The 23594-nt window shown below is 53.2% G+C and overlaps 1 protein-coding gene across 15 annotated transcripts in view; it reads left to right on the forward strand.

The window, feature by feature from the left end:
- DYSF (dysferlin) overlaps nt 1-21174 on the forward strand; it is a 196220-nt gene extending 175046 nt beyond the window's left edge. For all 15 annotated transcript variants that reach the window (XM_004691507.2, XM_004691505.2, XM_004691513.2 and 12 more), the window contains 11 exons: nt 1796-1966; nt 2580-2722; nt 4083-4222; nt 5388-5476; nt 5713-5808; nt 6213-6354; nt 10281-10380; nt 14733-14911; nt 16235-16344; nt 17577-17724; nt 20912-21174. In XM_004691507.2, the coding sequence (XP_004691564.1) occupies nt 1796-1966; nt 2580-2722; nt 4083-4222; nt 5388-5476; nt 5713-5808; nt 6213-6354; nt 10281-10380; nt 14733-14911; nt 16235-16344; nt 17577-17724; nt 20912-20950 (1357 nt within the window). In that variant the 3' untranslated portion in view covers nt 20951-21174. The remainder of the gene's footprint in view (nt 1-1795; nt 1967-2579; nt 2723-4082; nt 4223-5387; nt 5477-5712; nt 5809-6212; nt 6355-10280; nt 10381-14732; nt 14912-16234; nt 16345-17576; nt 17725-20911) is intronic.
- Nucleotides 21175-23594: the final 2420 nt, after the last annotated feature.

Below are 23594 nucleotides of genomic sequence, written 5' to 3' on the forward strand. Positions count from 1 at the left end.
TCACAATGCAGCAGGCCTCTCCTGACCCGCCCGCTGTTCCCCTCAACAGTGTGCTTCGTCAGTCAGCCTGTTCTGCTCCCCACTGTGTCTCTGATGAATCCTCTCACCACCTGCACCTCTGGCCTGTACCCCAGTTCTGTATGCATAAACAAGTAAATCTTTAAAAAGAAAAAAAGAAGGGTGGGGAGAAGAACCCTATTTGTTGAGTCTAGTGTTTGGCCTGGGGCCACCAGTGAATGGAGCAGGCAGAGGATGGGGATTCAAAGCCCAGGTGGAGAGAGAGTGCAGAAACACCCCTCCCACTGTGTTTCACCCCATCTTCCCCAAATCACAGCCAGGCTTCTCAGCGTGAGTTTCAAGCCTCCCTCACTTCACAGCAGAAACTCTTTCTATAACCCATGTGTGGAACGAACAAACTCTGGGGATATCATCAAAACACAACTTTGCTTTGGTCTGCCAGTGCCCCATAAACATTTATTCTGTGGGGTTTCTGCCCTCACTCCTGCAGTGGGAACTGTGACATGCTGGCAAGCAGTTTTTCTGCTCACCTCTAGCCAGTCCACTCTGTCTTAAGCCCTCAGTCTCAAGTCAGCAAGCAGACGCCCATCATAAATAATTGTGGGCACCCTGAGTGGCTCTGGGGGTCAACCCCCCTCTCCTGGCTGGATCTGCTGGGAGTATAGAGTTGTGTTCAGCACATGTGTGCAGAGGGAAGGAGAGGCCTTGCCTTGTGTTGTGTCCACTTCTCCCCCCCAAATCCCAATGGGATGGCACCAAGGTCCAGACTCATGCAGGCCAGGACGGAGGCAGTCCGTGTTAGAGGTGAGGCCCCACCTCATATATTTGCTGCCCCTGTCGGCCGGGCACCCTCTGGGTGGCACATGCTTAAAGCCAGTTTATTTTCTTGTGGGGTCTTTCCAGGGAGCCCCTGAGAGCCTCCCCCTGGAGCTCCTGGCAGGAGTGGCAGATGTGGGGTACCTTCGTTTGCTGCCCCACCCCCCTGCTGCTCAGACAGGCCTCTCCGTTCTCTTGCTGCTGGGGCCTCAGGTTCCAGGTAGCAGGATTCAGGGATTTTGGGGAGAGGGGTAGCCCTCTCTGCAGGAAGCATTGTCTTCTGGCCCAGCAGATTTGAGTGCAGTTCTCCGCCTCCCGAGTGCAGCCTCTCCCCCCACTCCTGCTCCAGCTGCTCTGGCGCCCATGAGCTCAGGCCAGGTGTTGGGCTTGTCTCCCAGCTGCAGGGAAGTCATTTCAGGGGAGCGGGGACAATCCCACCACATGTGACGCCATGCCGGGGATGTGATCAGAGTACAGTAGGAGCTCCCTCCTATGAAGTCTCTTCAGAAATCCTTGCCTAATCTGAAGCCCTGAGTCCCAAAGTGGGGTCCCAGACTGCTCCCTTGGTAAATTCCAGAGCTCTGGCCCCTGGCTTTGGAGTTTCACATTTCTTATCTCCTGCTGTCCTGGTGAAAACTTCACTGCTCCAACATTCGTTCATTCTGTAGTGCATCAGGCAGGCATCTGCCGTAGGCACAGTCCGGATTGTTTGGACAGCTACACACACAGGCGCACGCACACCAGTGCCGTCCCAGCAGATGCTGCGGTGCTGAGCTTTAAGAACTCCAGGGACTGAGCAGGGTGAACTGCGGGGATAACTCTGGGGGCGTGGGGGGAGGGGGGCCCGAGGAATGGCTTCCAAGCTGCTGGTCTTGCCCACCGCGCCCTTCCACCTTAACTTCCTGCCCTGCCTGCTGACAGAGGGAGCCAGCCCTGGCCTGACACCACCCTTCCCCTGCAGGATGTTTGAGCTGACCTGCACTCTGCCTCTGGAGAAGGACCTGAAGATCACGCTGTACGACTATGACCTCCTCTCCAAGGATGAGAAGATCGGGGAGACGGTCATTGACCTGGAGAACAGGCTGCTGTCCAAGTTTGGGGCTCGCTGTGGACTCCCTCAGACCTACTGTGTGTAGGTGCACAGGGCCAGCGGTTTCTCTGACAACAGACCCTCTAAACCTGGGTGCTTACTGTGTGCCAGCCCTGGCTAGGCCTTTTGTCAGTCCCTGTTCCACTCCACAGATGGGGAAACTGAGGCCCAGTGATGTTATGGCTTGTAAATTGTGGGATTAGGATTTCAACCTGTTTGTCTGACTCTAAGAACCTGGTTCTTGTAATCTGATTCTCCTGAAGCCTCTACAGAGAGAAGGAAGGAAAGGAGTAGGGAGGCAGATGATGGGATATAGGCCCAGAGAGACCCTAAGGGATCCATGTGGCTCATCAGTGAACTACTATGGACTGTCCCTCCCACTTCCTGCCAACCTGGGTCTGGTCCGGTTCTCTAAATCCGGAAATTGGACAGTTCTAAGTTCCAATTCTGTATGTATTTAAACAACACATACATGTGTCTGGGCCTCAGTTTCCCCACCACCTATAGGATGTAGCTCCCCAGTCAGGAGGAGCGATCACAGCTCTGTGAAAGCGAAGGTGGATATTGCATGCACGTGGGTGTGCAGGTCGCCCTGCGCGCCTGGCTTCGGCGGAGTCCCAAAGCGGCTCTGATTTGTCTTGTGTTTGGGTCTCAGCTCTGGACCGAACCAGTGGAGAGACCAGCTCTCCCCCTCCCAGCTCCTCCACCTCTTCTGCCAGCAGCACAGGATCAAGGCTCCCCTGTACCAGGCAGACCACGTGGTGTTTCAAGATAAAGAATACACCATTGCAGAAATAGGTGAGCTGTCACGTCACCCCAAAACCATGGGGCTGGGGCTCTCCCTCTCCCTCCTTTACTGTCATAGATGTCCAAGTGGACATGATCCAGGTCTTCAGTGTAGGTCTATCCTGCATAACAAAAAAGGGCTAAACGGGCATTTGGTACTTAGGGGACCAGTACTCACCTGTGATACCTAGTGAAAATTAGAGTGAAGGTGGGGCAAGGATCAAGGGTCAGTGGGGGCTGAAGGGTCAGATTGAGGCCAGGGTCAGAATCTAGGGTCAGTTTGAGCCCATCTGAAGGCAAGATGAGAGGTGAGTCTGAAGCCAGAGTGAGGGTCAGGTTGGCTTCCGGCTCTGGGTAATAGACTTTGCCTGGAGTTTTGAGGTGCAACCCACCTCTGAGAAACAGTTTTTGTACTTGAATCGCATTAACCTGCCAGCTTGACCACATGGCACCTTCCAGTCCTCAGCACCCAGCCAGCACCACTGCTCCAGTGCCTACCGCCTCTCGAGGGCAGGCAAACAGTCACCCTACCCCTGCCCCTGGGCTGCCTGCTGCTCTTTTCAGACGTGGCCCTGCCGCGTCTGAGATGCCTGCCCACCCAGGGCGGCCCAGACTCCCCCCACTTCCAACTCAGAGCAGCTCAGAATCCCCGGGGGTGTTAACAGCCCCAGCTGGCCCCTTGGTTCCCTGGCTCCAGAGATGTTCAATGTCAGCTGGTGCTGGGGTTATAAAAGGGGAATGACAGCTTTGACCCGCCCCTCCTCCCCGCCCCAATCCCTTCTCCTGTTTTTCTGATTCTTGCAGGTCAGGGCCAGGCCAGACCTCTCCATCAGCCCCTAAACCCACCTCATTCTCTTTCCTATAGAACGTGTGTCTGTTTTAGGGGTGGTCTCATTTCCTCTGCTACTCTGTGAGCAGCTTTAGCACAGGGACCAGGGCTCATGGTCATAAATTTATAGGGAACGAAAGCCAGAGAACTAGATGTGGTGAGACCAACATCTGCCTATTTTTGCAGATGATACCTTAGCCTTTGAGGCCAAGGGTAGTTAATGACCTACCCAAAGTCACCCAGCCAGTTAGGAGCAGACGCATGTAGTGGTCCCCTGCATTTCCGGGCTGCTTCCTGTGGCACTGCTAACGTGGGCAGGCCAGGTCTGATGGATGAAGGGGTGTGGATGGGAAGGGGTGAAGGGGTGGCGAGGGGTGGGGGAGAGGGGGTGAGGAGTGGCGCTGGGCATTGGTGGATAGCAAGGCGTGGGGACCAGAAGTGTGCCTGGGCTAGGGAGAGGCTGCAGGGCCAGGGGCCTCCCCGGCCAGCCCTACCACCTCTTGCCCTCTCAGCCCTGGCCGTTTTGTCTTCTCTCTGGGACAGAGGCAGGCCGGATCTTGAACCCACACCTGGGGCCGGTGGAGGAGCGTTTGGCCTTGCATGTCCTCCAGCAGCAGGGCCTGGTCCCCGAGCACGTGGAGTCCAGGCCCCTCTACAGCCCCCTGCAGCCAGACATTGAGCAGGTAGGAGTGTGGCCCCTGGCTAGCCCCAAGGACAGAGTGGACGGCCCCAAGGCCCGCTCAGGGAATTGGTGCTTGGCTCATCCCTCCTTGACAGCTTCTCCAGGATCTGAGTGGTCACTGCTGTCAGGGCAACTCCTGGCCTGGCCCCTCCGCCCCAGGTTCCCTGCATGCCTTAGGGTCTGGGAAAGGAGCCTGAGCCATCTCCTGACCCCCACCCAGGTCAGATCTCTGACTTCCCGGGAGTCATTGTGAAGCCTTGTTATTTCAGCCTGGCCTCAAGATGCCCTCCTACCATGTGGCCAGTGATGTTCCAGATGGCCAGCCCCGTGCTGGGACACATGGGGTGTTCAGAACAGGGTGACCCCAGCACCCTATGGCATAATAACAGCAGCCACAGAGGGCAACCATCAGGAGGGGTGAGGGCATCCTCCCACACGAAGGGAAGCAGACCCGGGGCTGAGGCCAAGGGGGCTTCCTGGAGAGGGTGGACTCAGAGCGGGAGGAGGAGGAGGAGAGAGAAGGCTAGCGGTAGGCAAAGGCCAGGGTGACTGTGAGGTTGCCTTTGTGGGGTGTTGCCTCTGTTGGGAATGGGTGCCCTCTTCCCCTGGGTGCTGTGGCCACCAGCTTCCCACATGGCTCAGCAGGTGTTGGAACTTTAGCTCCCGACTTCTCTAGCTCGGAGCGCTTACGGAGGTGGCTTCAGTCCATGCCCCTTCTGCTGTGAGGTGAGACAGAAATAACAGCTGGCTTACAGAGTGGGAGGGAGCCAGGGGGTGCAGGTAGAGTAATTTCTTGTTGCAGAAATCCTTGGAGCTCCCATGACTAAAGTATGCTCTCTGATCGCTAGAACTTCACTTGTGCTATTTCCCCGGCCTGAAATGCCTCTGCCCCTTTTCCACCTGGCATACACAGGTTTGGCTCAAACATCACATATCTGAGAAACCTGTCCTAATCCTAGATCCTGGGCATGGGCCCAAGTCAGAAGCCTAGGGGTTCAGGGGTTGGTGGGTCCTATTCCGGGCACCCCTCTTACAGGGCAGTGGGCCTCTACAAGGAGGCTTTGGAGTCTCTGTCCTATGACTTAAGTGTCTGGCACGGAGCAGGTGGTTGGTGAATGTTGACTGAGGAAAAAGGCTGGTGAGAGAACAGGGTTTTGTTTCCCCAGGGGAAGCTGCAGATGTGGGTTGACCTGTTTCCAAAGGCCTTGGGGCGGCCTGGACCTCCCTTCAACATCACCCCACGGAGAGCCAGAAGGTGACTAGGCCCAGCCATTGGCTTGGAACTGAGTTTTGGGTGGGACCGGGAGGTCACTCTTGGGCCGGGCTTTGGGCCACTTGGGCCACAGGGTGCTGCTGTGATGTAGGCCGGCCAAGTGTCTGGCCAGGCAAGCACTGGCGACTTCTTGGGTGAGCTGGCTTCCTGGCATCTCAGGGTGGAGCACCACCCTCTGGTGGGAAATCCATGTGGACCTGAGTTGCCCTTCTCCACAGGTTTTTCCTGCGTTGTATTGTTTGGAACACCAAGGATGTGATCCTGGATGACCTCAGCATCACTGGGGAGAAGATGAGCGACATTTATGTGAAGGGGTAGGGCCATCCTCCTTCCCACCCATGCCAGCTCTGTGGCATTGCCATGCTCCCTCTGGGTCGGGCCCTCTCGAGAATGGGGGGTGGGGGTAGAGATTCGATGTGAGAAGAGGAGGAAGGGCCTTTCCAACAGTCTCCATCTTTGGGGAGTTGTTACCCCACCAGATTTGGTTGCTTCTTCCACATCATCTTTGGGTTGAACTTCCAAGATGGCCCTCACAAGAGGTTGGACTATTTCTAAATTCATGGCACATTTGGCACGTTGTGGCGATTTCTTGGGAAATGTTTTTGTTTTATCTTTGCCAAGTTCACTTATCTTCTTAATTCCTCATTGACCTAAGTTGAAGATCCATATCGTGGTGGAAACCTTAATTAGAAATGTTTTCTGAAATGTGTACGTCTAGTTGGATGGTTGGCTTTGAGGAACACAAACAGAAGACAGACGTACATTATCGGTCCCTGGGAGGTGAAGGCAACTTTAACTGGAGGTTCATCTTCCCCTTTGACTACCTGCCAGCTGAGCAAGTCTGCACGATAGCCAAGAAGGTGAGTGTCATTCCTGCCCCCAAGGTGCCAGTGCCAGGGCTGTCTAATGTCAGCGTGACCGCACAGCCGTGACTGCCCTGTCATCGCTACGCCTTCGAGGCCACCCCATCCCTGGGGACCTCCCGGCCCATGGCCATTATGTCATCATTGCCACAGTCATTACCACCATTTCCCCATCACTGTCAGTGTCACCATTGCTCTGTCATTTCCACTAACACTACCCCCATTGTCCTTTCACTGCCAAAGTCATTCACCACCATTGTCCCATCAGTGCCCAGCTGCCATCCCCATCTCCACCCCTCATTACCACCTCACAGTCACCCCCATGTTGCCAGTGCCACAACCATTTATAAATGAGGCCAAATCCTAAAACTATCACCTTTCTTCCTACCCAACACAAACCAAACAGCAGGCAGGTCCGTGGGGTCAGAGTAAGACAGCTGCAGGCAAACCCAGCCTGGCCATCAGACGGCTAGGGGCAGACCCCGGAGGAGAACTTCCCAGGAGGCCCATCCTGGCCTGTGGATTTGGCATCATAGGACTGGGTGTTGCCAAGCAAAGTTCCTCCTGCTACCACTTTGCCACTTCTGTGTCTGGCACGTGTGGTCACTGTTCACATGGAATAGTCACTGGAGCGACTCTGCTCTTCCAGGCCAGAAGCCACTCCTCCCACCCCAGGCTGAAGGCACCTGGCGAGGCCCGGTGCACAGGGAGGGAGGGTCCAGGAGCTCGGCTCTCTCTGCTTCAGCATCCCTGAGTTTAGGTATCTGGCCCATGTACGCTTCACTCCTGACACAGGCAGTTCCCGATGGCCGGTGGCTCCTTCCTGGTGGCACCACACCTGTCCTTAGGGAGCAGGCAGCCAGGGTCTCACAGCCAGGCTAACTGAGGTGCGAGGTGCCGCTGTTGGAATTTCTGGCTGCCCGTGTCCTACCTGTGTGCTCTCCCAACCGAATACCTCTCTGAGGTTAGGTTCTGCAGGTCATATTTCCTTTCAGATTGGGCACAAAGCTTCAAATTGCAAAACCTGTAAGAGTCCTCTTTCCCTTAAAAAAGGGAAATAAGGAATACTATATCACACTTCCCCCCACCAGGCCTTCTCAGTTCTCTTCATTACATCCCTGCTCATGACCCCTTCCCAGCAAGGCACACAGCACCTTCTGCACTTTAGGGAAACTGAGCATTCTATGAAGGGCAAACAAAAGAAAATCCAGGCGGCAATGCTAATGCATTCTTTACCCCCAGGCCTGCTGCACAGTGCCTGTCGAAGGCAGGATTCGGCAACAGCCCTCAGTTCTGTGCAGCCAAGAAAAGCCTCGGCTGTTGGTAGGGATAATCTTGTGGGCCTCACTAGATGTTTCCATAACAAAACAAATACTGCATACTGCATTGGTTGAGGAGAGTTCCAGATGAAACATCCCTGGACTCTCTTCTCTATGACACGGGACAGTGGGGCTGGGAGTGGGGAAGGGAGAGCGAGGTATCTGCAGAATTTGGTGTTCATCAAGCCCTGCAAGACCTGGAGGGGGCACGAGGCTGAGCGGTGTGAATGGGCCTGCTCAAGTGAGAGGTGGGACATCCTTGGCCGTTAACGGCGGGATATGGCCAAGATACAGGTGTGTCATTGCAGGACCCAGAGGCTTCAGGTTTTTCCTGAAGTGGGGAAGGAGAGATAAGCGCTGGCATCATGACAGGGATTTGTGACAAATGACAAAAGCTGGAAGTAGCTGTTACGCTGAGCGAGGGAGAGGGAGAGGACACACTAATTGGTGGTGCTGAGAAACCCCCTGGGGTCGCTGAGTAAGAACTGGATGTGGCCCCGGGCTGGCAGAGGTTCTCTGTGCTGTGGGCTCCTCTGGGAAGAAGGGGCGAGTGGTCTGAACCGTGGGGGTGCCGCCCGCAGGCCTGGACTAGCTTTGCAGGCGTGAGGAGCCCATGGTTGCAGGGGTACAGGGGAGGAAGGGGAACCCAGGAGTCCAGGGCTCCAGGAGAGGCCTTAGGAGTGGGGAGGTTGAGGGAGACTTGGGGAGCAGGAATCCCACCTGTGTGGTGCCCGGTTCCTGGAGCGGGTGGGTGGGGGCCGTATGGTGGGAATCAGAAGGAGGCTGACACAGCCCGGAGGTGCTGAAATCAGTCAGCACTCGAAGGAGAAACTCGCCCGACCCAGTGGGTCAGTGCCCCCTTTGTGAGAAAAGGGGCCCCGGAGACGGGGAGCCGAGCTGTCTGTAGTCACCAGTGAACCGTCTGGGCCAAGGACTGAGTCAGGAGTGGGATGGGATGGAAGCAGTGCACAGCTCTGGGCTCCCCTAGTCCTGCTGCAGAGCCAGCCCTCTGCTGAGGGGTTCAGGGCCTCTGGCAGGCAGGCAGGCCCTCAAGGGACCCCATTAACCAGACGAGACTGTCGTAAAGTACAAGGTCTCCTTTCATCCAGCTGCTTTGAACCACCGCTGGTCGCCCCGACTGGCTCCCCACCTGGAACCCAGCACACCCACTGGGGCCTGCCTGAGCGTCAGGCACCCACCCTGCAAATAAACAGCTAGTAAAAGGGCCCAGATCGGGAGCGTAATGAGCAGCGGGGACCTGGGGGGCCATTCCCCAGGCCGGAGCCCCAGCCCAGCTGCTCCCACCAGGGGCCGTTTGAACCTCTGGCTCATTACTGAGCCCATAAACTGGGGCCAGAGGCATGGAGGATGCTGGCGGCCTGTGCGGGCAGGTCTGCGGAGCTGGGGAGCTGGCCGTAAAAGCCCTGCCGAGGAGGGAGGCACCTGCAGGAGGGCGGGGCCCAGACAAGGGGAACCTCAGCTGGGCCGGGGGGCCAGAGGCAGCTGGGGACCTGAGCCCCTTCTCCAGCCCGGCAGCCGTCCAGACTGAGGTCTCTGTCGTGTCTGTTCCTCACGGGGCATTGCTGTGATCTCGGGTGGGTCTGCGCGGCCTGGGTTGGCCACGGTGCAGTCGCAGCCCTGGCTGTGTGGCAAGGATGTGTGTGCAGGATCCCCCAGGCCAGACCAGCCCTGTGTGGTCAGCATTGTTTCCCAGCCCCCCACGGAGTTGAGTCTGGGGGCCTGCAGAGGCCTGGCAGCAGACCCGGTGTCCACCACCTGCCAGAGAGCCAGAGTGTTCCCGTCCTTGCCACCCGCTCAGGGAAACTTCAGTGGGGGTGGGGGGGTGGAGAAGAGGCATGAGCAGGAAGGCAAACCCTGGTGACTCTCCCTTGGGTTGCCTGGGGCTGCATCCCCGGTGGGTCCAGGCCTCTGCGTTCCCAGCATCCCCTCAGCTGCTCTAAGACACCTCCCCAGTTGATGAAGCCCAAGAGGATGCTGTTTTGCACCGGTTGGTCTGTGGAGAGCAGGGACTGGTGAATGTTCCAGCTCTGGAGGCTTCTGATTAGCCCTGACGCAAGTTCTCAGAGGTGATGGCGCCGTGGGGTCACTGTCCCTGAGTGCCAGCTCCTGATGGCCTGGGGGATCCTTCTGCTGGAAGCCGGGGCGGGAGGGACACCCAAGGCACCAGCCAGCCCACCCTGTTCCTGGGATCACAGCAGCAGAGCAGGAGTTGGAGGTGAGAGCAGGACTCTGGAAACTGGTGGTTTGGACTCCAGACCACGCCTGCCACTTCCTAGCTGTGTCACGTGGACACCTTTCTGGCGGCTGAGATGCTACTTCCTTCACGGGTTGTTGGAGGATGAGTTCACAGTGGTGAGAGGCTGGTGCATATGGGGTGGGGAAGGGGAATGGGATTGGAAGTGAGGTGGGAAGTAAAAACTATGATTAAAAAACGGGCCCCTTGGCTCGAGGCGCCTGCCTGCCAGGACCTGGCTCACCAGCGCTGGCCGCAGGGCCCGCTGCACGGCCTCCTCCAGGCTGCCTCCAGCTGGGAGGGACTCCTGCCCCTCTCTCACTTGCCTCCTGCTTCCTCCTTGGGGTCAGGATGCTTTCTGGAGACTGGACAAGACTGAGAGCAAAATCCCGGCTCGAGTGGTATTCCAGATCTGGGACAACGACAAGTTCTCCTTTGACGATTTTTTGGGTGAGCACCATTTTAGGTCAGCACCATTCCGCACCCAGGAATGGGGCATCTAGGAACTGCCCCAGAATCACCACTGTGTGTGTGTGTGTGTGTGTGTCCCTCTCTTGGGAGGTCTGTGAGACTTGGGTCCTGCTTCCCGCCTTAGGCAGTAGGGTCCCTAGGTCTGAGACAGTCGTGGCGCTGTGGTCAGAGGGACCAGCAGGGCTTGCCTGTCAGCAGCGGTGGCATTGAACACGGCTAGTGGGCCATGTTGGAGATTAGGGCTCAGGGCAGTGAGGGAGAGCGGGAAGCGCAGGTGGAAGCTCACATACACCTGCCACTGGCTGTTCCTGGCTGGCTTGTCAGCCTGCCCCTCACCCTAGGGTAGACTGTGAGAAAGAACGTCCTCGGGGTTCACCTCCGTGCGAGTGACTGGTGGCTGAACACATATGGCCCATCCAGGACCCCCCAATCTCAGACAGGCTTCTGGTGGAGAGACATGTGCTGAAACCCAGGGGGCAGGCAGTGCTGGGGTGAAGGATCTGGAGATCTGGAGGGAAGGACAATCCTTTTTGTTTACAGACTTAAAATAAACGGTACAAGGACACTTATATGATTTCATTTACGTGAGGTGTCCACACCAGGCAAATCCATAGAGACAGAATGTGGGGTCTGCATGGGGAAGTGGGGGCAGTGATGAGTGACTGCTAACACAATGTTTGTTTGGGGATGATGGACATGTTCTGGGGTGGTTGCGCAATTTTGTAATGTACTTAAAGTTCTGAATTGTGCTTTTTGAAGATGGTAAAATGATGCATTTTATGTTATCTTAATCTTAACTTAACTACAAAAAGTGGACCTGTTAGAAAGGGCAGCCAGAAGTCAGGAGTCCAGGTCCCTATTCTGCCCTGCAGCTTGGGAGCAGGGAGGTCGGTGAGTCGCTAGAGTCCTCCTTGGCCCTGACTGCAGAAAGGTGAGCTGGCATTTGCTGAGCCTGGGGCCCTGCAGGGCACTTTCTGGAAATAGCTCCTGCTGGCCCCTGCCTCCCCCACAACCCAAGCAGGCCACCTGATCCAGAGGACCACAAACCATCCCAGTACTTCATCGTAACAGATCCAGGGTGTCCAATTCATGACACCAAACAGGACTTTTGTCTTTTTACTCTTTATTCTTATGCTGGAATTCAGAATTCCTGCACCAGTTTTAGAAACTAGAGATTCCTATTTGGTTGTCATCTCACTATTCCAAGATAACCGCCATGAATAGTTTGGCATCTGTTATTTCATGTGTAAATTGACATATATATCGTCTGAGCATTTTAGTGATGTGCATATATTGAAATGGATTAGCACTATATGTACCATTTCATACCCTGATTTTTATTCTGTCACTGTTACCTGTATACACCTGCGTCATCTTTCATTTTCACCTGAGGTTCCAGCAAGCACATGGGCCTTAGTCTGACTCATCCTCCCTGGTGGAGATGCAGGTCACCTCTAGTTTCCAATGTGAGTGGCTTTTTTTTTTTTTTTAAGATTTATTTATTTGTGCATACAGAACTGGGGTACAGGCCAGAGACTCAGGGGCGGTGAAAGACATCACCAGAGACAGAGCAGGGAGCAGAACGGGCAGATCGACGAAGTACACTGCTGAGGGGAGCAGCGGGCGGGTCAGGAGAGGTCTGCCACACCATGTGGTCACCTCTGGGGCAGGAGGGAATCGAACTCATGAGGAAGTGGTTTCAGCTTCTTAGTGCAGTGCTTTAACCTGCTGCGCCACCAGGGAGGGCTGTGAGTGGCTTTCTTAGGGTCACTTTTTTTGAACCTTTGTACCTATCTCTTTTGACCTCCAAAGCACATTTTTAGAGCCTTGTGCATGTTAGTGGTTTTTAAAACATTTAATTCATTGCCCTCTAGAAAGATCTTAACATTTTAAAACTCCTACCTGTGTCCCAGTTTACAAGGGCACTCGTATTTAGCTCAAACTTTTGCTACTGGTGTTATCTTTAAAAAAAAAAAAAAAATTCCAACACGATATTTCTTTTTTATTTTTATTTGAATTTCAGCATGGCTTGCAAGGTAGAGCTTTAAAAATGTAATTATTATCCATATTGTGGATGGGATTTTTTTCCCATGGCATTGGGATGTTCATCTTTTATTACTGATCTTTGAGGTTGGTAGATAGTAAGGATATGTCACAAATAACTTCTTTTTTTTTTCAAACTTTTTTATGGACTTTTTTTTTGTTTTCAAACTTAAACATTTTTGGCATTTGTCTATCAACCTTTCCTTCATGAGATTTTAGAAAATTAATTTTAAAAAGTAAACGAAATCTACATTTTTACTGAATGAGGAAATGTGTTCAAATTCAAGTTTATTTGCTTCATCATTTGTTTTTAAAAAACTATCGAAGCTATTGCTTTTTTACTTCACAAAGCTTTTTTTACTCTTTGATATTTGTTTTCGATTTACATGTTGTACTTTTTGGTATGTTTATTGCTTTTGTCTTAAAAGTAATAGTGAAGATCTAGTATCTTGCCATGCAGAGATAGTCCTGTGTTTCTTTAGAGTCTTTTATGTAGATCAGTCTGGGATAATTGTGGATACTGGGATAATTGTGTGTGTCTGTGTGTGTGTGCATATCCTTATTTTTCTCTTATTATTGTATTAAAAGCATAGAGGTTGGAAAATACGCATTCACCTCTGCTTGAAAGCTGGAGCGGTGTGGGTGGAGGCTTAGATCTATGAATGCTGATATAGAGGTGAACAAATGATGGAAAAATGAATATGGTGCTCAACAAGTGGTATTCTAGAGGGATCTGGGTAGTTAGACCAGAGCAGATAGGTGGATAGAGGGATGCACGGAAAGAAAAAAAACTAGGAAAAAAGCTCCAAGTCAGTGGACACTTGCAGTAACTGAGCATTCTATGCTAAAAAATAAATAAATAAATAAAATCTAATGTCCTTTGTATGGTATTCAAGAATTTCTTTAATTTGATCTCAGAAAACATTTTTTAGATTTATCGCTTTCACTTAATCCCTTTAGTAACTCTGCTCCAGTCCCATCAACTTCATCATGTTGTTGTGATTGGATTAAGTGAAACCACATAAAATTGTTGTTTTTATAGGTCAAAGGCTGTTGAATACCAGACCAGCATTTTTGTATGGTCTGACCTAATGGATGGAGTTATACAGGGAAATAATAAGTAGATGACACAGTAGAAAGATGGTTGTTTGGATAACGAGGTGGGCTGATGAAAAATCTGGTGGATGAACCACAATGAGATAATACTTCATACCTACTAGAAGGGCTATAAAAAGTATACCCAAAGTGGAAAATTGCAAGTGTTGGAAAGGATGTGGAGAAACTGGAACCTTCATACATTACTGGTGTGAATGTAAAGTGATGCAGCTAGTGTGGAAAACAGTTTGGCAGTTTTTCAAAAAGCTAAACAGAGAAGCATCATATGACCCAGCGGTTCTCCTCTTTGGCATATCCACTGAAGAACTGAAGACTGGACAAAGGCACTTGTGTGATGATGTCTGAGGCAGCATTATTAATAGCAGACGTGACAATCCAAGTGCCTGTCAACAGATGAATGGATAAACAAAATGTGGCATATCCATCCCATGGAATATTATTCAGCCCTAAAAAGGAATTAAATAGTAACGTGGAAACAATTTGCTAAGTGAAATAAGCCAGACATGAAAGGAAAAAATATGATTCCACTTACATGAATATCTGGAATAGGCAAAAATTCACAGAGGCATATGTTACTTTAGAGGTTACAGAGGTCTGAGAGAAGGGGGGATAGGGAGTTAGTTTAATGGGTATAGAGTTCTGTTTGGGGGATGAAAAGCTTTGGGGGCTAGGTAGTGGTAATGATGGCACAATGTTTTGAGTGAAATTGATGCCGTTGAATTGTACTCTTATAGATAGTTAAAACGACAGATTTTTTGTTGTAAATATTTTTTCACAATAAAAATTGTTCAAAAAGTTAACAAATGAATGGCTGTAGACAAAGGGTGAATGAGTGGATTTGTATATAGTCAGATGAATGGCTGAGCAGGTGGGCTGTCCTGGCAAGGGTGATTCAGGACTGGTAGATTAGTGGGTATGAGCATGTGTGAGTAGCATCTGTGAGGCTGTACAGATGGGATGAGAGGGCGAGTGGATGGAGAGTCGGAGAGAGGATGGAGATTCGGAGAGAGGATGGAGAGTCGGAGAGAGGATGGAGAGTCGGAGAGTGGATGGGCTTTGTCAATGGCTAGAAGATGAGGAGGTGACAGTGAGCTTTTCATCTGCCCAGCCCAGGATGGCCCTAGTTGCAGAGATGGAGAAACCCTCAGTGAAAGCACCCCTCTCTGCCACAGGCTCCTTACAGCTGGATCTCAACCGCATGCCCAAGCCGGTCAAGACGGCTGAGAAGTGTTCCTTGGATCAGCTGGATGACACTTTCCACCCAGAGCGGTTTGTGTCCCTCTTTGAACAGAAAACAGTGAAGGGCTGGTGGCCCTGTGTGGCAGAAGAGGGTGAGAAGAAGACCCTGACGGTGAGTCTGCGGCCACTCGCTGCCGCCGCACGCGGGGCACTTCTGTGGACATGGTGGGCGCCTGCGTGGTGCTCCCTCCCGCCCTCCGCTTCCCGAGGCACTGTCTCTCTTACTCGCAGTTGCTAGTCCCGCGAAGCTCGCAACCCTGGGAAAACTATTTAAATCAAAAGATACCCTTCTCTCCAGCGCCTTTCTTGGTACCCTGTACCTGGCCATCCCAGGGCCCTGTGCCCCGGCCTCCTCTCTGACCTGGGCCTCTGTGGGGGCACGACTTCCAGGGACCACCCTTGTACCAGTCTCCTTGCCCAGAGGGCTGCGTAAGGGTGTGAGCATGGAATGTGGAGAGCCCACTTTCCTCTGGAGGGGAAGTGAACCCCTGACAGTTTACTTAGAAATGGCCCGCAGCCAACGAACCTCTAGAGTAGCCCTTGAAATAAAATGCCCTTGTTGTATAAGGAATTATAACCATGACTAAGAAATGCTATCATGTTAAAGAGGTACAAAGTGCATGCACGGATAATATACAAAGCTGTGCAAACCATTAAACACTAAAGCTTTATTCCATCTAATAATGAAATAATGGCCCATTTTAAAATGTGAAAACATTCTTCTTTGCTGTTAAATCAGAATACAAAAATAGAAATTCTCCTTGCTGGTGAGGATGAAACAAGACAGGCCCCCTCATTTACTTCTGCTGGGAGTCCTAATGGCTTTACATCTGAGGAAGCAATTTGGTGGGTTGTATGTAGGAAGAGATTTCAACAATGAGTATTTCTGTGGACTCTGTCATGCCACTAAAATATGCCCGAAGGCTAACCAGTTCATATGAATAATTTCCTAGGTTAGAGGTGTTTGTTGCAGCCTTATTTAAACTATCAAAAGAGTTGTAACCACCCAGATAAACCAAAATAAGTAGTTAACTAAATAAATTGTGGTCATCCACCCCACAGAATGTCTTACAGATACTGAAAACAAACCTTAAGTAATATATAGCTATAGACTCTAACAGAATTTATTCCTAAGTGAATAAAGCCAGCTATGGACTACATATTCACAGTGTGGCATTTCATATACTCACAGAGAAAAGCAAGCCTAGTATATACATAGAAACATCCCAAGGCTTGTCTCCAGTAGCAGCAAGGTGCCCTTTACCTTTCTTCACATGAGTCTGTAGTTTCTAGATGTTCTGTGAGGAGTGGTACTTCTTTTATAATCAGTCCTATATTTTTTTCCAAAAAGATAATACAGTGGCCCTGGCCTGGCCCTTTTTCAAGCTGTGAGAGAGGCCACTGTGTGCCTGACACGTGCTCTCTGTCCCTGCAGGGCAAGCTGGAGATGACCTTGGAGATCGTGGCAGAGAGCGAGCATGAGGAGAGGCCCGCCGGCCAGGGCCGGGATGAACCCAACATGAACCCCAAGCTTGAGGACCCCAGGTTGGTGTAACCTCTGATCTCTGATGTCGGCGGGGGAGGCTGGGGGTGTAGCCACAGTCTGGGAGGCACCCCACTTCCTAGGCATGCAGAAGCTACAAGACCCACGTGATTCAGACACAGATGTGACTTGTCCAAGGTCACACGGTGTTAGGGAGCAGGCAACAGGCATGGTCGTGGGAACACCGGCTCCTTCTTTAATTCCAGAACAGTCACCATCGGGCAGCTGCGAGTGGCATGCCAAGCGTGCCCTGGTATGGCACATACATGTTGTGTGGTGGAACCTTCCCTGTCGGCTATTTGTTACTGTTCCCATTTTGCAGGCAAGGAAATAGTCTCTACAAAGCTAAGTGAGGTCATTTCATGAAGAAGCTGCAATGCTTCCTCCTGGTCTGGTTGATTCTGGAGTCTTACCAAGACCTTTCCCCAACCAAGCTGCCTTCTGTGGTTCTACTGTGGTGCCAACGTGGCTTTAGACCGCCTTCATTATCCTAACTAGGAAATAGGGCAGCCCCTGCCTTTCCTCCTTCACATACCGCCACGGGGTACAGATGAGTCCAGGGAGGAGTTACTGGGGACCGGAAGGTGCCTTTGGAGGGGGTGCTCGGGGTGTGTGTGCGTGCAAGCCAGACCTGGTGCAGACAGCACTTTGTCGCCGTGCTCTAGCACCATGGTGTCAGGGAGGCGAGAGGTCATCCTGTCCAACGACGTCGGGCGAGGCCAGAGACCAGCAGACAGAGCCAGCAGCGTGCAATAGATGTTAAAACAGTTGTTATAGACACCAAGTGCTTCCCGCTCTTTGGGTTTCCAGGTGGACTAGGGGAATGCTTTGAGGTTCTTGACTCTCTGGGTTTACCTCCTGTCATCCTTCCCTGCCCGTGCAGCAGCTTAGGCAAGTGGTCAGTCTAACCTGGGGCTGAGTGGGCCACAGCTCGCCTAACATGGGCCCACTCCCAAATCTCTAGTCTGTGACTCAGTCCGGGATCAGAGGAGAGGGCGGCAGGAAGGTGTACTGGGCTGGAGTGGGGTGTACAGGCTTGGCCGCACAGGGGGACTAGCACTAGCAAAGGCTGGGGGGGAGAAGGGAATGCGGGTGTCAAGGGGTCAATTTGGGGGCAGGCGCTGGGGCCCAGGGGCGGGGGGTGACAGTGGAGAGCCAGGGCAATTCGGCAGCAAGGCTTGAGGAAAGAGCCTGGGTAAGGGGTGCCTTGCTGACCTCTGGGACCTTCCTTCAGGCGCCCCGACACCTCCTTCCTCTGGTTCACCTCCCCGTACAAGACTATGAAGTTTATCCTGTGGCGGCGGTTCCGGTGCGCCATCATCCTCTTCATCATCCTCTTCATCCTGCTGCTGTTCCTGGGCATCTTCGTCTATGCCTTCCCGGTGAGCAGGCGGGAGGGCCAGGCACAGGTTCAGTCTTGAGGGAGCTCCGGGTCTGACGGGGGAGACATACTCTACTCTCGGGGAGCTCTCAGTCCTTTGGGGAGCTGAGTTCTTGCTCTTCATGTGAGACAGAGCTGTCCTCGACCAGCCCTGGGGATGTGTAATCGGGTCAGGCCCTTGGACCGAGCTGGCAGGGGCGGCAGGGGACGCTCCTTGAAGGAGGGTGCACTGTTGGGCCGGGAAGGGAAGGGAGGTGCAGGCGGCAGCGCAGAGGTGAAGCCTATCTCTGGTGAGGACGGCACCTGCTAAGGCCCCCAGCGAGGGAGGGCATGGGGGTGAGCGCCGTCTCAGTGTCCCCTGAGGCCTTTGTGGCACAGGTCTTGCCTCCTGCAGAGGTGGGCATGGGGGCAGATGTCGGTGAGCGGGGTGGTGTGGGGGAAGAGGGGCTGGCCAAGGTGCCCTTACTTGGCAGGCGGCACATGGAGGTGCGTGTGCCTGATGAAAGCCAGCTGGGAAAGAGCCGCCAGGCCCCACCAGTGAGGGGGCCCCCTCCCAACACCCAGCTCCTCCCAAGGGAGGAGGACCCAAAGATCTTTCCTGGCCCTGCTCCCGGGGCCTCACCGCTCATCAGGGCCATCCTGGACATGCTCCAGTTCCCGGAGTTCCTGCAGCTTCGGACCTTGAAGGGGCTGGAGGGTTCCCAGACTGATACCTGATTTTTAATGTCCTTTAAAGTCAAAACTCCAGGTCACATCGACTGGCAAAGAGATGGACACCACAGCGGGGAGGGACAGGTTCAAGGCTACTTTGCAACCCGCACACAGCTCCCGGCCCTGGCCTGTGGGCCTCAGTCCCGGTCCGCACTTCGGCTGGGGAGTTCCTGGCCTGTGAACCTTTGCTCTGTGTGTCCTCCAGGAGGAAAGGGGGGACAGGATGGAGCCAGCTCTTGCCCTGTGGCTGGCAAGATGATATCAGCAGAGAGCCAGTTACAACCACACACCACCCCCCTGGTCCCTGGCTTCATAAACTGTGGGGAACAGCAGGGGGGGTCTGGCCTGGACATCCCAGCCCCAGGCTCCCGCTGTGATACCAGCAGCAAAGAAGGCTCTGGAGCCGGGGTGGTGATGCTGGGCTGTAGGCCGGCCCCCGAAGCCCTCAGAGCCCACAGCTGCCTGGAGCCGCCTGAACATGCCCGGAGGCTCTGCAGAGGTCATGGCTCGTTGGCCATGGCTGCTGTCTAGGGCTGGGTCCAGATTGTTGAGGCCTGAAGTTTGGACAGTTTGGGGGGGCCCTCTTGAAGCAAAGGAAGACAAAAGGACAAATGCAAGATTAGTTACTGTTACTGTGGAGGGCCTGGAGAGTAAACTGCCGCAGCGGTGACTTGGGGTCTGAGGTCTGGCCTAGGACTTCTCGGTGCCTCCCATATGGGCAGGCCCAGGTGCCTACCTGAGTCGGGAAGGTGTGGTTTTCCTGCCTGGTCTGTCCCCGGGCTCACCTTCTCTCATTCTGAGTCTATTTGGCCGCCATTCAGCTCAGGAGGGGACGAGAAGCATGAGGTGAGTGTGTGCTATGAGGATGAAGGAGAGACTGACAGGCTGGTGTTGCTGGGAGCTCGGCCCACTGGGGAGCAAGGGGGACCCAGGATACCCTGAGATGCTCCATCACGAGGTTTAGGCAAAGGAGAGGCAGTGCAGATGCTTGCTCCTCAACTGAGCAGCAGTACCGGTTCCAGCTAGTGAGAAATGCAGAGTGCTGGGCTGGCCCCTGGTTTGCTGAGGAGAAGCTGCCTTCGGGCACTGTAGGGTATAAGTACTGGTTTGCAGGCTGGAGGTCTGCCCTTGGACCCAGGAAATGCTTTCCGGGTCCCTGCTCTATCTGGGGCTCACACTGCCCTTTTCTCTGCCTGATGCCCCTCCTGGCTGCCTCGGTGCTGGCCTGCAAGACAGACTGGGCCTACAGGAGCTGGGGAAGGACACCCCACTGTCTGGCTGGAAGGCAGCGGGGAGCTCTTCTGTCACTTGCGGACTGTGAGCTTCCACTGTGCGGGGCAGCTCAGCCCAGGCCCTGGCTGCATGGACAGACGGGTCCGTGGCCAGACGCCACAGTCTGAGCATGGGCCCTGCTTTCTGGGCCCCAGTGATGGCATCACACTCCTTGAGTTCTCTGGAGTATTGTCTTCCGTCACTCAGCGCTGGCTTGTGGCACCTGGTCCTAGGTGAGGGGTCTTGGAATAGAGGGGCTGTCTGTGCTGAGGCTGCAGAATGTTCTGCTGCAAGATGGGCAAGTCCTGCTTCCCTTTAGCCAGGTCCCAGACCTGGTTCCCCTCACCTGGTTTTTAGATCGTGCCGACAGAAGGCTGGTGGAGGGGCCCAGGGCCAGGCCTCTCCCCTCTAGTTGGCCTAACCTCCCACCCTCTTGGAAATTCCCCTGGGAGGGGGACAGAGAGGAAAGTCTGTCTGATTCCTCTCAGCTCCCCTCAAAGCCAGCCGGGAGCAAGGCCAGCGTGGGGAGGCAGCAGCGATCTGGCGGGGAAGGAGCGGCGGCTTTGTTTCCAGAGTTGGCTTTCCCCGGCAGGCGCTGGGGGAACATACTGTCCCAATTAGGAGTCCTGTGTTGTGTTGTATGTGTTTTCATGGTTTTCGGTGGTGGTGGGGGTGAGTGGGCAGAGGAGATTCCTGTCAGTCCTGAAGCAGCCAGAGCTTAATCAGAGGTGACCCACTGACGCTCGTGCCGGGTCATCCCTGTAACTCCCCCTGCCCCCCGCCCCACACCCCCGTCTCCCTGCTTTCTGTCTGGGAGCAGAAGTGAGCTCCGAGTTCCAAGTGGTGGTGTGGGAGGGGGCTTGGGGTTGGACCTTCACGCCACCTGTCTGATGGAAGAAGTCAGGTCAGCCTGCTGCCCGCCAGGCACCAGGCCTCGGTCTGAGCAGCAGGTCAGACTGTGAGAGAAGCCTCCACTGATGGGGGACAAGACAGCATTTGAGGTGGCTGCAGCCGCAGGCAGGACGGTGTCTGTGGAGTCCAGCAGGGTGTGAGCTAGCCTTCTCTCCCTGTGGGGGAGAAGGCTATGCCGGGCGTGGCGTGGGGGCAGCGAGGCAAGGAGCCAGCAGGTGTCTGAGTGAAGAGGCTTCTCTCCCAGCTCTCCCCTCCCAGCGGCTGCCACACCTGTCCCTCCTCCTTCCTTCCAGAACTACGCTGCCATGAAGCTGGTGAAGCCTTTCAGCTGAGGATACTCAACCCAGGCTGCCTCTTCCGCTCAGTTGCACTGAGCTCCTCCAGACTCCTGCCCGACTGCCCTGGTGGCATGGGCAGAGAGACAGATGGACACGCTCTAAGAGTTGGTAACACTGAGCCCAGGCTCACCTCACTCTCATCATTTCTTTCTCCCCCCAACCCAGTCCTTTTTGGATCAGCCCATATATATTTCAGTATAAAACCATTGGAACCATGAGGCGGTGTTGGTGTATGTCTCTGGAGTATCTGGGTAGGTGTAACTGGGAGGGGCTGTGTACGAGGCCTTGTGCCACCTTTTGGTCAGTGTTCAGAGTTCCAGGGCTATCTGTGGTTGGGGGTGAAGGGTGGGGGGGTGGGCTTTGAGACATGCCTAAAAATCAAGCACACTGTGCCTCTCCAGGATTTTGCCTTCTCCCCTGCACCCCCACACCTGGGAAGAGGTTTCTCTTCATATCAAGTAGCCTGCAAAGAGTGGGCCGGAGAGGCCCTGTCTAGGCAGGCCAACTTCCTGGACCCCGGTGTGACCTGGCCTCATGCTGCTGGGATTTCTTTGGGTTCCTTCCCTCTGCTTCCTTACCCTGCGTTAAATATCGGGTTTAGACAAAACACATCTTTTTCTGCAGCCTAAAGCTTAGTTTTAGCCATGGGTCTGGCATCTCCTGAAGGAATAAGGATTCATCTATGGCAGCAGCAGGAACATACTTTAGAACAAAAGCAAAGAGCATGAGAACATCACATTTCCAGTGGCCTGAGGGACAGGCGTGCTGTAGCACAACTCTGGCCACCTCTTCTCCTGCTACGCAGGAGAGCTTCTCCTATTTCCTGTTGTGAGGCTGCTCCCGTGGCCCAGGCCCCAAGGCTACAGAGAGATCCTCCGAGGTCCCCTGGCCCTTCACTACACTGTGGGACCCAGACTGAGGCCCAGCCTCATCCTCTTCTGGTTGGGGAACTAGGGGTGATTGGAACAGAGCAGATCATGTCTAAAAGAGTGATTGTCTCTTCAGAAGAGGTTCTGGCTGGGGGTATATAGTGTATATAGTTCTGTTAGGGTCCTGGGAATTCTGAGTCCCTGGCAAGAGACTTTCTGGGGAGGTCAATTTGGTGATGAGTCTTCGACATACCCACAGGGCATGTCGTGGAGAGGCAGTGAGAGTCAGCTACCCCAGGGAGAAGGCCCATAGGGGAAAAGAAGGGAGAGGGTACCCTAATTCAGGAGGTGCCAAGAATGCTTTAAAGGCTGAGGAGATCTGAGCATTTTTGAAGGGAAAGAAGAAGCCACTGCTGAAGGAAAGATCAAAAATACAGGAGAATCAGTTTCTGGAGAAGTAGTGTAGGGTGTTAGCTTTGGAAAGGAAGTTCTTTTTTTCTTCCAGATACAGGAAAGCAAGAGGAAGTAAATGCATACCACATAACTATCAGCCAGACTAAAAGAATTTTGGGGGACATTGTGCCCACGCTTTAATGTTTTCATTCACTCATTTGTTTTTTCCTGCTGCTCTGAGTTATAGGTAATAGAAAACCTTACTCCAACTAGTAAAGGAAATTTAATGATTTAAAGGAAATGAAACAGTTAGAATGACTGGCTTCAGGCAAGGGCTGATCCAGCTTCTCAACTATGTCATGAAGAACTTGAATTTTCTCTCTACTCTGTCCTCTGGGTTGGCTTTAGTCCAAAGCTGGCTCCATAATGAAGCTAGGGTTGAAGCTACTCCCTTGGACCATACAGGCCTCCAAGTAAAACTCATAGGAAGTGAGAGGATGGATGGCAAAGAGCCATCACATCCAACAAACGCTTGTTGAGACATTCCATTTGGCTGCCCTAGAGAAGGTTCCTGATGCAGTGAATTAATTAATAGGACCTTTGGCCTTTCATAGCTCTCCGTATGGGGCTAAGAGTGTATTAGGAGACCTGGATGTTGTACCCTGTGGGAAGGGGGAGAAGGAGAGAAGGAACACCAGCTACCGTGAGGCGGAGCGCTATTAGCGCCTAGAGAAACTGCAGGGAGGCAGAGGTGAGAGGAAGAGGTGCTGGGAGGGCCAGACTAGGTGTTGAAGGGCCTTGTGCCTGAGGAGTTGAACTTCATTCCGATGCAAGGAAGAGGCATGGGAGGACTTGAAATTGGACTGACATTGATCACAAGTGTGGGTTTTGAAAACTCATTTCAGTTTAGTTCTGACAGGAGTCCTCTGGGGGTACATGGGTATACTTCAGGTTGTATAAAACTTATAGCCTTTTAGAAGCTGAAGGTCCAGTGGTCTTCCCAGTTCCCAACAATGTATGTGGTCATTAATGGTAAGAATTACTCAAGGTGATCAGGACAGAGGTTCACTAGTCCAAGAGTCAACTAGGGGAGATCTGAAAGGCAACACAGCTGTGATTTGTTCATTCATTCATTTATGCCTTTCATTCATTAAACAAATATGTCTATCTGCTTCTCTGTCTCTTTGTCTTATCTATTGATCTATCTGTTTATCATCTATCTGTCTATATAGGTCTAACTATTAGCCAGGCAGGGTGCTAGGCTCTAGAGAGCAAGATGAACATGGTTCCTGTCTCTCCTGCTTCTACCCCGACCTCACAGTTGAGTGGGACAGGAACTCAAGTAAACACGCTGCTACAATACACTGATGGGGGGA

The sequence above is a fragment of the Condylura cristata genome, unplaced genomic scaffold, assembly GCF_000260355.1.
Source record: "Condylura cristata isolate star-nosed mole 26May11 unplaced genomic scaffold, ConCri1.0 scaffold00031, whole genome shotgun sequence".
Taxonomy (NCBI): Eukaryota; Metazoa; Chordata; class Mammalia; order Eulipotyphla; family Talpidae; genus Condylura; species Condylura cristata.